Source organism: Macadamia integrifolia, chromosome 5 (genome assembly GCF_013358625.1).
Source record: "Macadamia integrifolia cultivar HAES 741 chromosome 5, SCU_Mint_v3, whole genome shotgun sequence".
Lineage (NCBI taxonomy): Eukaryota > Viridiplantae > Streptophyta > Magnoliopsida > Proteales > Proteaceae > Macadamia > Macadamia integrifolia.
Genome location: NC_056561.1, coordinates 39,296,973 through 39,309,748, shown reverse-complemented (window position 1 = coordinate 39,309,748; position 12,776 = coordinate 39,296,973). Strand labels below are relative to the sequence as shown.

Here is a 12,776-nt window from a genome sequence, read left to right as displayed (position 1 = left end):
GGGGGGGGGGTGTGGGGGGAGGTTGTGTGTTGACATACATTGTTTTTTCCCTTAACGGCTTGAGTTTTTGGAATAAGAGGTTGTAACAATATAAAACAAGACCCAGAGGTAGTCAGGAAACAGGTCCAAGGTTGAGTCAGCCCAATCCAAGCATAGGATGAAGGTAGTTAGCCCGATTATATCAGCAATGAGAACATGTCATCATGTATACATGTTCCATTAATGTCATCTAGGGAAGCTACTAACAGTTATCCATATTTTTGTAGTAGGAAACTGATATGTAACACTTGATTTTAGTTATTATTACCAATTTTCTGTCTCTATTCAATGTAGGTTTTCAATTCCTAATCGTAAGAAATAATCAATGAGTAATAAAAAACTGTAAAGCGGGAGGAGGATTATCCAAATTCAAAATGTACAAAATAAACACTGGGGATATAACAGAACCATTCTAATCACATTTCACCACTCTTCTCCCAAAGATGATCGATCAAGTCAGGCATTTTGGTTTGTTATTTAGACATGAAGAGAGTATGAAAGTATATCAGGTAGCCACCTATAAGGCTAAGCCAAATTAAAATAGAAAATCAATCACGTGATAACTATCTAAGCATCTGAAACTCAAGCATCGCAAACTCCAATATTTTCATGGCATCTCACTCAGATATCTTCAGCAATCTTATTACAAAATGGGAAAAGGCTTTGTATAATTGAGTCGAGTATTGCAGTCAGAATTCTGCAACTCTAATGCATCAATCAATCATACCTGATATGACAGGACTGCGCAAAACACGATGAAATTTTGAGTCGGATAAACTCTTGTGCCTCTCTTCTTCAGTTACTGGATTGTTCTGTGGAGATACTTCCCCAAGGGTACCATTAATTCCATCTGAACTTTCTACTTCCGAAAGTTTCCATCTTTTCCTTGGCTGGGTTCCAGATTTAGACATTGAACTTGTAATATGAATATTATCTCCCCCAAAATTAGAATCAAAACACTCTTTGAGTTTCAATAGACTCTCTACAACTGTCACCAGAGATCCCTGCAAATATATCAATCGTAAGAGAGAGAGAGCGGAAACTCGTGCAAGTCACTAATGAATGAGGACCAATATACTTAGCAGAAAAATACTACTTGATGTAAGAAGGCAGGTGCATGACATGTTTAAATGCATATGCATGCAGACACCCAAGTGACGAACATGCAATTAGTCACACACAGTGCACACATGGGAGCACACCTTTAAGCGATGAACCAACATTGCATTCTTTGCACTCTAACTGCTATGGGCTAGCACTTAAGCACATCTCTCAATCTACAGATAATTACACTGATAACAACAGATCCTATACATGATCATAGTCTTAGCAAAGAGAACAGGTAGTTTATAAATAGCCTAGAATACCTGCTGAAGATCCAGGAGTCTGAACCTGGGCAACCCCAGTTGATTCATTGCTTCCAGAAACCTTTTGACATTCTCCAAATGAGGCTCGGATGAAGGATTCGAACCGGCCCACTACAGTTAAAAAAGTCACATTAAATGAAAATTTAAATGATATAAATCTAGTTTCCAACCAAATAAAATGGCAATTTCAGGACAAGAAGTCAAAAGAATCCAACCTCATTTATAGAACCAGGGCTAAGCCTGTCCAAAACACTACATAAAACAATTCCATCAATTAAGCACACTCTAACTTCCTCTTCTGAAGCTTCCAATGGTAACCTTAAATCAGGAAGCATATCATTTAACCATTCCACCAATTCCGCTCTTTGTTTGGCTGTGGAACAAATCAAAGTTAATGGCTCAAATAGGGGGAGAAAAAGTAAGTAAAATAGAAAATGAACTTTCCATACCCTCATCCTCCAAATTGGTATTGACTGGCAGTTCAATGGCACTCCCATTACCAGCTGCAGTTGACCAGTTAATTTCTCCATTTTCTTTCGTGTGAGATTGGGTCATGGTGTGAGAATCTTCAAAAGGGATGTCTCCCTTCAGAACTGAACTTTGAAAACACTGTTATAATCATATGACTTCACGGATCTTATATTGAAGGAGATAATTGACCTCAATGAAGAATGAACCAACAAAACCCTACTGTACACAGACATTTCTTTAAGAATTCAGCATTCCTGAAAATCCACGATTATTATAGATTTCGCAGAGGTTAATACACTAGATTTAGTACATAATACAAATACAATTCCAGAAATTAAATGCAAGAATCACTCCTAGAGCTAGTGCATCATGAAGAACTGTAGCTGTGCAGCATCAAACTATGGCCATTTTCTATTTTATGATGGGCCAAGTACAATACCACATAAAATGCAATCACAAACATAATGCCTAGATTAAAATCAAGAATCATTCCAAGAGCTACTGCATCGTGAAGAATGGCGCCATCAAACTATGGCCATTTATAATGCCTGAAATTAAAACCAAGAATCATTCCAAGAGCTACTGCATCATGAAGAATTGCGCCATCATACTATGGCCATTTTCTATTTTATGATGTACTAAGAACAATATCATATAAAATGGAATCGCAACTCATGGAGAGGATCTTGGTAATGATTTCTCAAATGAATTTCATAACTTGAATCTGGTTCAAATCTCTATTTGTTTTTTGAAGATAATATAATGATTATATATATATATATATATATCATAATAAAAGCAACCTCTACACACGATGCTGTACAAACAACAGTCCAAGCTGGATCCTCTACGAAATACAAACACCCTCTTTACATAACTCGAGAGATTATCCCTCACCCAAGTACAATATCATTCCAAGAATCCCATATCCAATGTGTATTAACCCCCAAAACCTAAAAATGCCTGAAATATTTATGACTATTGGCTAATGGTTACTTTTTCGGCTGTTGGAGCCCAGCGGCCGTCTGCACATCCATGTAGAGTTGTTCTAAATCAAATCATGTTATTTCTTCTCAACTCTTTTGGGCTATTTAAAGGGGACTTCTGGATCTTCAAAATAATCACAAGACACTACCATTCAATGCACTTAGTTTGAGTATTCTACCTCTTTGGGATTTAAAGGTTTTAAGAGATTTATTACGCTTTCATTTGCTACTTTGCGTTTCTAGAGGTTGTAGCCTTTGTCTTTTTAAGAGGGTTGTTTCCTTGTGTGAAGAATACAAGAAGAGTAACTTGGTGACAGTTGTGAAGGTTTTAGTTAGGCATCGAGAAACCTAAGAGTTGTAAGAGTTTTATTGCTACCTAGTAAAAGAATAGAGAGTAAATGAAAAGCAAAGCATGAGTATCTCCTTGGAGTGGAAGTAAGGAGGGTTTCGCAAACCACATTAGGGAGTACCCAGTGCACAAGGCTCCCGCCATTGCAAGGCCATTATGACCCTCCCCAGACTCCGTGCCACTATAAATCTTTTTCTTTTCATTTCCTTACAATTCCTTGGCTTAGTGTTTTGCACAAACATTTATTTACTTCCGTATTTGCATTCTATTTAAGTTTTGGGATTTAGCTTTTAAATTTTTAAAAGACCAAATTCACCCCATCTTGGGTTGCCACACGATCGAACAAGTGGTATCAAAGCCTAATGCTCTTCTCAAGGATCTAATCAATCTAAAGAGTTCAATGGTATCCCAAATGAGTCTTGGTCAACCAGAAAGACTCTGTCTCTCACCCACCGTCATTCAATAAAATCAACTTCAATTACTGGAAGACGCAAATGATGGTCTTCTTGTAGGAGTGGAGACCAGATCTCCAAAATTTGCTTGGACCCCCAACTGAAAGAAAACAATGGCCTGGAATGCAAAGGCTTTGAATGCACTATTCTGTGTGCTTAGCCCTGACGAGTTCAATCGCATATCCACTTATAAGAAGACAAAAGAGGTATGGAGATCTCTCGAGATAACCCATGAAGGAACATCTCAGGTAAAGGACTCCAATATCAGTTTATTTGTTTATTCCAATGATTTTTCTAAAATGAATGATGAGTAGTCAATTAATGATATGTTTGCTAGATTTACCACCATTATTAATGAGTTAAAATTGCTTAGGAAACTTATCCCTCAGTGGAACTAGTTTATAAGATCTTGAGATCCCTACCTAAAAGGTGAGCACCAAAAATAATGACTGTTCATAAAGCCAATGACCTTAAGAAATTTTCTCTGCAATAGTTGATCAGAGAGGTTGAGAAAATCCTCCATCGGATGATAGTAAACAATCACAGAACCCAAAGAAATTTGATATTGAAAAAAAAAAATAGCAGCTATGAAAATGAGTAGTCAATTTAGGGAACGGGGAAAAGAAGAGGCTCAAGATGCATCAACAAACTGAATGAAAAATACTGATCATGTTGCTAGTTGCTAAGCTGTCGATAAATCACACCGAGTTATTCCTGAGATTTCATGAATCAGTCTAAAAACGCAAAAATTATGCGCTTTCTTTCACCCACCAAAAGATTGAACTATGAACAAATTAAACCATGTGATAAAACGAACAAAGGACAACACAAACAGCGACAATTTACAGACCTATGCAAACATTGGAGTCCGAAAATGGGGTTGGGAGTGGCAGAGTAATTGCCAAATATTAAAATAAAATTGGAAATTGAACGTGCAGCTCACAGAATTGGAACAGCACGTTGGGAAGGGTGATCACAAAGAAGAAAGAAGAAGAAAAAGGAAGATAATTACGATAATAAATAGGCTTACAGATGCAGAAGAGAGGACCGAAAATTTTGCTGCCCGACACGAAGCTTTGAAAATGGGGAGGGTATACCAGAGCTGTTGAAGAAAAGCAAGAAAAATTAAAGATTTAGAAGGAAAACACACACACACACAGAGCATAACAACAACATATGCACACTCCCACAGATAAATATAGAAGAAGGAGATGAAAAGGCAAATCAGAGACAATGCTGCTCTCAGAATGGCTTACCGGCGCTTCAAGACGGGAGACGAAAGTGCTCTCGCCCAAACGAAGCTCTGACCCTGCCCAACGGAAGAAAGGGGGAGGAGAAATACCAAATTTGAATACTTAGCTTTTATCCGTAAATCTTCTCAAGATAAAATCTACCTCATTTGAACCAGAGGAGCTTGATCTATTAATCCGTACCTAAATGTCGCCTGAAATCCGGGTGCTTTCACGATTTCCGGTGACAATTGTGACGCTGCACTCGGTTGTTCTTCTGCCAACGCAAAGTATTTCTCATAAAAAAATAGGAAAAGCCGAACCGATGCTTGATCGGATTTTGCGGTTGGCTTAAATTAGGTTGTTGGAAACTTGGTATGGCGGGTTCTGCCTTTCAAAATCCAACTAAAAAGAGAAAAATGAAATTCGGGTTCGGACTTAGGACGGGTTGATCCATTGTCCTCTCTTTATTCCACAACGTGGGAAACTGACTGTGTTTTTCCCTTCCGGGATCCGGATCAGGGTATCATTTACTCCGATACCCAAATCTAGGGTTCCAGTTGAATCATTGATAAATTGATGCAAAAAAATCTTCTCTGGTGAGTGCAGTAATGCAGTAAGCATCGGATGACTGAGAGCAACTTGGAGCGTGTGTCCAAATGCTCTCAATCATCTAATGTTCATTTTATCACTGCACTCCCTGTAGAGAATAATCATTCTAAATTGATATTGTATTGGTTGAGTATGGTCAATATTAATACGTACACTCGATCTAATATCGATTCTTAAGTTCCCTATTCAGATTGCATCGTTAAATTTGATTTTAATTTAATCGAAATCAATCAGTATTAGTTAAGAAATCAAAACTCTAAAAACCCATGGATCAACTGCTCCAAATCAATCGAAATCAATATTGGTATGATAGACCTGACCAATCCAATTCTAATTCTTGAACCCTCCTCTTAGAGTCACAAAAACATACTTAAAGTCCATAGTCCATACCTGCCCAGTTTTTTTTTTTTTTTTTCTGTTCACCTCACTCCCATGATTCTTTTTGTTTTTAATTCTCTTCAACCATGATTTATTAATGGTATTTAATCATAAGTTGGTTATAAGACGATGATTAATCATTTGATTGTTGGAAAGGCCATATGTCAACCTTAATAGCCTATCTTAAAAGCCCTAGTGTCAATTTAGTGATCCATGTGAGCTGCATTGCCTCATTATATAAACAAGACTCTTTGCACTTGCATTCCTCGAGTTGAAAGACTCCAAACTATTGTTTTTGGGTAGTTGAACAATGGAATTGCTTAAAGGAAGTGAAACAATTATTTGAGTAAGATTATTTATAAATAATAAATCATGCTTGATTATTTTGTTGTCAAAAATAAAAAATAAAAAACCTGACTTCTTGCATGTGGATTGGGGAATTCTCTCTTCGCCAAAGTCAATGTCGTTCAACAAAGAATATGAATTAGTTGAGACCTTATGCATGACATTAAAGGTTATTATAGGTCAAATAAGAAATAAGACCAAGTAAAGCCGTGGAGTGACCTCCGTTAATAAACTTGACTTCATACCTAGATTTGTGCAGGTCAAATGAAAAGTAGGTTCAAGCAGTTAACACCAAAAGAGCGAGAGAGAGTAAAATAGGGATGTAAACGGATTAAATACAGATAAGATGTGATTAGATTTAGATATTCTCCAACCGGATATGGATAGCTTAAACGGATACGGATGCGGATCAAATTTGGATTTTCGACTATTCGTTTACATCTCTAACTTGTGTAATATGAACTTCCCCCCACCCCCACCCCCACCCCCACCCCCCAAATGAATATTATTTGCTCTCAATCTATCTTTTTAAGTGGTCTTAGTTCTTTCCCTAACTCTCTATACTTTGTCCTAACTTCAAGAACCCTAAAATCATTAATTGATTATCTTTTGGATCGAATAAATTTTTATCGAATAATTTTTATTGGATAATTTGAATTCAATGGATATGACTGCAAAACAAATTTGGATTTTTCGTTTTCCATTTACATCCCTAGGTAAAAAGGGAAGGCACTTGTCGTGTATGACGACTGGTTGAAGGAAAATATGCCTCAAAAAATAAAATTATAAAACTAAACTAAAAGGATAAAACTATACCATAAATTGAATAGTAACGAAGTCATTTCATATGAAAGGAGAGATACATACAGAAGAATACTTGGACCCGTTTGATAACATTTCTGTCGTTTTTGTTTCAAGAAACATAAACATAAATTTTCGTTTCTAAAAACAGACACGGAATTGAAGTAGTTTGATAAGTCATATTTCTAGAAGTCGATAGTAACCAGCGAAAGAATGGCCACGAGTTGTTTCCAAAAACGGAAAAATAAGTTCGCCTGGGTTGTTTCTTGAACCATAAATAGGTAGAAATTTTTATTTCTATTTCTGAAAACAAGTGAAACAAAGCAGTTTTATCAAACGCTTTTTGTTCCATTTCTTGAAACGTTATCAAACGGGCCCCTAGTGTACCCTGCCTTCGTAGTTCAAAGAAAATTTTCCTAAAACTAAATTATGGAGCCTAGTTAATCACAGATTCACTTTAAAGTCCAACAACTGCCAAATGACAAATTAGATTGGGATATGGCTTTTGTGGACAATTAGGCCCCTAGGTTCCTATTAACATGTCATGTTTAAGTCATATTGGTGTTAGCTTCACGATAAATCAAAACTTTGAAACTCATACCATATGAAAATGCAAAATAGTGATTAGAGATGCATGCCAATACATGAAAGAGCATCCGATTGCATTAGACTTTGAAATTTGACACGTAACTAATATAACAATCATTTATATCTCTATCAAGTGGATAGAATTTAATAGCCACATCATATCCACATGTATATGAAGAGTTCCTATTAACAACATGCATAAACCCTTTTTCTAAGGAAATAAAAACATTTACAATCATGAATGTGTAACAAACTTAAAATCTTACCTAATGTAATAATTAAATGCTCAAATAGACTATTTAGACCTCTAAAAAAAGTTTTATATTTTTTTGGAAAAGTGAATATATTATTACGGGTCTATCTAAATGACACCTCGATAGGCGTATTTAGAATATGGCACCTTACTCTGATTGCCCCTTGATATAAGTTATGTAAGTTAAGGCTATAAAAGGGTTTTCAAAAATAATTTGAATATGGTCATCGTTATGTCATATTAAAACATTTTTTAGTACACATGTTAAATCGCAATAGCTATCCTCACTAAAAAAAAAAACGTGTTATACTAATATGGGAAAAAATCAAAGTTATAAATTATTAACCTAAGAAAATCTCATTTTTAATTAGAGGTTGCACTTCTAGCATGTTTGTACTCTCAAAACTCTAGATCCAATAATTTTTAAGGGAAAAGGTTGGGCACACTAACAATGTACCCGCCGCTCTCTATTTGCCTCTATCTCCCTTCTAGTGGAAAGACCCCTTGCCCTCCCTTATTCCCTAGTTCCTCCATCTCTCCCATAGTCTCATGTGCCTACTGTTTGTTCTAAGTAAGTTAGAACAAGCAATGTGGTCATCCATTCCCCTTAAAATAAATCTTGTTTATGCATAAAAAAATACAAACATGGAAAGTTAGTTTGTTTGATCTTTCTTCTTCTTAGTATTAATGTAATTGGTCTAATTAGTCTGGTTGCCCTACCCGACCCAGGACCCAGGACCCTTCATCCCACATTGATGTGCAAAAGATGAATTTATTTGTGACTACTTTGACTTTATTAGAGGGTAAAATGTCGACATGCAATACAAAAAGCAGAAAAGAAGCAAAAGAATCAACAAGTTTTCTGGTCCCAAGGAATGTAGTGGACCCCCTCAATGAAAGGACCCCATGCCCTTAGCATGATCGATCTGAGGTATTTTTTTCACATTTCCAACTAAGAAATGGGATTACATATCTTTTTCTGTTTTTCCTTTATCATGGAGGTAGGAGGGTATGTCAAACTCTCATGCTTTTGTAATAGAATTTTTTATAGAATTTTTGCAGTGACATTTGGACTTGTCACCACTTGCATTCTAACTTTAATTTTAACAGTTGAACCAGATACCAAACCTTTCATTGTCTGGTTATAGATTCCTCTGAAACTCACTTAAAATATTAATAATAAAAAAGAAGAAGAGGAAGAATCTATATAACAGGTTTACAATAAGTAGTAGAATAGATGAACTCAACCTTGTAGAATTTTGAAAAAAAAAAATTATAAAACTAGTTAAATCTTTATCAAATTATTATTATTATTATTTTTTTTAGTCACACCTAACCCGTATAATAAATCAGTCACAAGGAGACTAGACCTAGAGAGGTCTGTTAACAGAGAGCGTCTTTCGACTAATGGAATTACACTCGGGATATAATAAAAACACTATGAAATTTTTAAGATAAACATATTATACTGTCAACCACAAAAAGATCCTCCCATGGATCTATGAGTTTCCATCTAGTGAGTAATCCTTTTTTCCAATCCTATTTTACTTTTTTTTTATTTTTCTTTTGGAAGCTTTGTGGGGTAAGTGGTTTTTATTGTTGTCATTAAGAAAGTAAATTGACACCAACCCCAACTGCTGATCATCTACTTTATTTTCTTACTTTTATCATATGACAAAGCCAAACAAGTGAACAACTCTTGATAATATCTATTGAACAAACTATTTATGAGGAAAATATCCCATCCTACCCAGCTATGTGGGAAGGATTCCCATCACAGGGCTCACCAACTTGATCTTTCGCATGAATTGTATGTTTAAACTGACTTGGAAAAAGAGGTACGATCTTACTTTCTTTTGCCACTCAAGCGTATGCCATCTATCGTGCTTAGCACTTAGCACTTAGCACTTAGCACTTCTTTCCTTTCCTAATGAAAGAGTTCACTGCCTGCATGCGTTATCCCTATCTAGTTTGTCAGCATTAGACTTACATTTGGTCACTTACCAAGCTCGATGTTTTCACCATTTTATGATTGCCCTAATAAATTATCATTGTAACAAATATCTATTATTTTCTCAAATATCACAAGATATTTATTCTACTACATGGATTGATGATATGTTTATTTCAACCGTTAGATAGAGACGATGTAGTTTAGATTAATTATGCATCAAATTTTGAAGTTTAATTCAATCAAATATCCTCTTTTTTTATTGGCGCAGGTCTCATGTATATCTATGCGCATGTCTATCAATACTCTAGAGTTTACTATGCAGTCTCCCAACTTTTAGTGGGAACAAAATACAAATGAACAACTCAGATTTATCTTATGATTTTCGAAAACATCAATTTTCATTGTTATATATATAACTACCATTTTTTAATGTTAATTAATGAATTCAAACTTACTTTAAGACTTCTCAACATTTTTTCTTAAAAATCCATGATGTGGCCAGGCTCCATCTAAATTACCACATGACTGATAAGGGTGTGATGAAATAGGCTACATGTAAAAGCATTCTGAAACACAGATCTCATCATTTGGGTGTATTCCTTAATCAAAATACTCATGCCTAATACATTATTCACTAAAAAAGTATAAAAATAGATATATTATTTACAAAGTTAAAAAAAAAAAAATTCCATTATGCATAAATAAATGCAAAAAATACTTGAAATATATAATTATATATTATTAATGGGAGAAAGAACATTGCCAAGCTGCGTATGCTATGCTAGCACCTCCCAGCAGACACTCAATAGTTAGTAAATTGGATCAACTCAAATGAAATAATCCATGGCCCTGGGAGCTATTAGGTTTTCTGTTTGACATTTCAATGATGCTTCAGAACTTTGATACTTTCATTATTATAAAAACAAGGTACACATAAGGTTATTTGGGCACATAGATTTTCAATAATGTAGCTAGTTATCCGCTTAGATGAATTATAATGGTACAAAAAGGACTCTTATCTTTCAAACGGCACAAAATATCTATTGTCATGTGGATAGAGAGGACATACTCTAAATTAGTCATGTGTCATATTTCATAGTCTAATTTAACTAAATATCCTTTTGCATTGGCACATATCCCTTGTATGTCTATGTATATGTCTATGTATATATCTCAGTACTTTGGACATTATTGTGCACTCTCCCAACTTAAAGTGAGAATAGATCGTTTAGACTTGAAAAACATAAAAATAGATGACTCATATTTGTCTTGTGATTTTTGAAAATATCACCTTCCACATTACATGGATAATTACCCATTTTAATATTTATCTTTTGTTGGGGAAAATAATGCCACCTGGTCACGCACCCCTAAGTGCACAATGGGTGGAAAAAAATACCACCCTACCCCCTTGCTTGGATGCTTGTGCACTTCCCCTAGTTGGTACAACCAAGTAGCAATCCCTACTCCATCAAGGAGCGGGTTTTTGGAATGGTTTGTCCATAGGTATATCTGAGAGTTCACCAAATTCTGCTATGCAGCTGGTTAAATGGTGCTAAATTTTGTGGACTACTAGACCAAGAGGTCACCCATTACATGTAATATTTTAGTTTTGAAAAGAGTTTGCCAAGTCATAAAATAAAAAATTGAAAAATTCGAGATTACCTTGCAAAATCAGCTGCAAAAACAGGATTATCTGGAACCATGGAGGAATTTCCTACTCATATTATTGAGGAGATTAGATGGGATTCTTTCTCCAAACCAAGATTTAGATTCTGCAGATAGCTTTGGAGGACCCTGCTGATGGCAATGCCGAAGGTGGGGTCCTTTCTTTAGCTTCGGTTTTTCTTGATGTACCATTTATATCTTTTTTCTCTTCTCCATTTTAATACAATTTTGATTTCTAGCAAAAAAAAAAGAAGTATATTGTTGCTTAGACTGTCAAAAGAATCTATGCCAATATATGAGATCGAGTTTGATAATGAAGTTCAAGATATGGTTAATTCAAACCGTTCCCTAAATATCCAATAGTTAAAATTGCAAGATTACCCTCTCACATAGCATAACCAGTGGTCCATTCTTCTACCAAAAAAAAAACCTGTGGCCCATCCATATAATATTTTTCCAAAATATCTTTCTTATTTCCAAAATAAAAAAAAGTAAATATATGCATTAATACATATTAATGCAACTTCTTGTTCTTACAAAAAATAAAAAATAAAAAAATGCAACTTCTTTTTACCAAGGTGGTGAATTATGAAGTTGCAACCTTCTAAGCCCAATTTCCCAAAAAATATTTATTACAATGATAAAAAAGAAATTTTAAATAAATTGAAATATATTTAATAAAATATTTAATGTATTATTTATATGAAATGACAAGATTTATCCTTCATTGAAAAAAAAAAAATAAAAAATTCTCTTATCTTAAAAGGACTAAAAAGAAAACAACAATTTTTTTCTTTTTAGTAAAGACTAAAATGCTCTAACCATTTGGGCAACCCACGGGTGGGTATAGAATAAATAAAAAAACACACACACACACTCACATAATGCGTACGACAGGGTTCGATCCCACGACCTCTTCCCTTGGGTGCCGAGTCCACAAGCCGAAGCTACCTCTACTAGGCTATCCTAATGTTCGTAGTAAAGACTACAACTTCTTAGTTCACTACTTTAGTTACAATAAGATTTTCCCTTATAAATATGTGTCTAAGCCATTCGGATGGATGAGTATAATTTGCGAGGCTTAATAGTTTCTTTTTTATTTGGGGGATGATATTTGGATCTTAGTCAACACCATATATTTCCCAAGAAAATAAGAAGGAAAAAAACAAATTTATTTAAAACACAGAAGGAAAAAAAAAAGAAGGAAATAAATAAAAGCAAAATATTAGAGACTAGTGATTTTTTATTTTTTTTTAATTAGAGGCTGGTGGTCGTCACTGGTTA

At 34.9% G+C, this 12,776-nt stretch overlaps 1 protein-coding gene across 2 annotated transcripts in view; it reads right to left on the bottom strand.

The window, feature by feature from the left end:
• The window catches only part of LOC122079288 (kinesin-like protein KIN-14J), a 21,026-nt gene extending 15,770 nt beyond the window's left edge, over positions 1-5,256 (bottom strand). Inside the window, exons 1-7 of one of the 2 annotated variants that reach the window (XM_042645640.1) lie at positions 5,098-5,256; positions 4,921-4,973; positions 4,695-4,766; positions 1,856-2,131; positions 1,622-1,779; positions 1,407-1,517; positions 767-1,043 (exon numbers count right to left, since the gene is read on the bottom strand). In XM_042645640.1, coding sequence (XP_042501574.1) covers positions 767-1,043; positions 1,407-1,517; positions 1,622-1,779; positions 1,856-1,961 — 652 coding nt within the window. In that variant the 5' untranslated portion in view covers positions 1,962-2,131; positions 4,695-4,766; positions 4,921-4,973; positions 5,098-5,256. The remainder of the gene's footprint in view (positions 1-766; positions 1,044-1,406; positions 1,518-1,621; positions 1,780-1,855; positions 2,132-4,694; positions 4,767-4,920; positions 4,974-5,097) is intronic. The other variant, XM_042645641.1, reaches the window with a different exon arrangement.
• Positions 5,257-12,776: the final 7,520 nt, after the last annotated feature.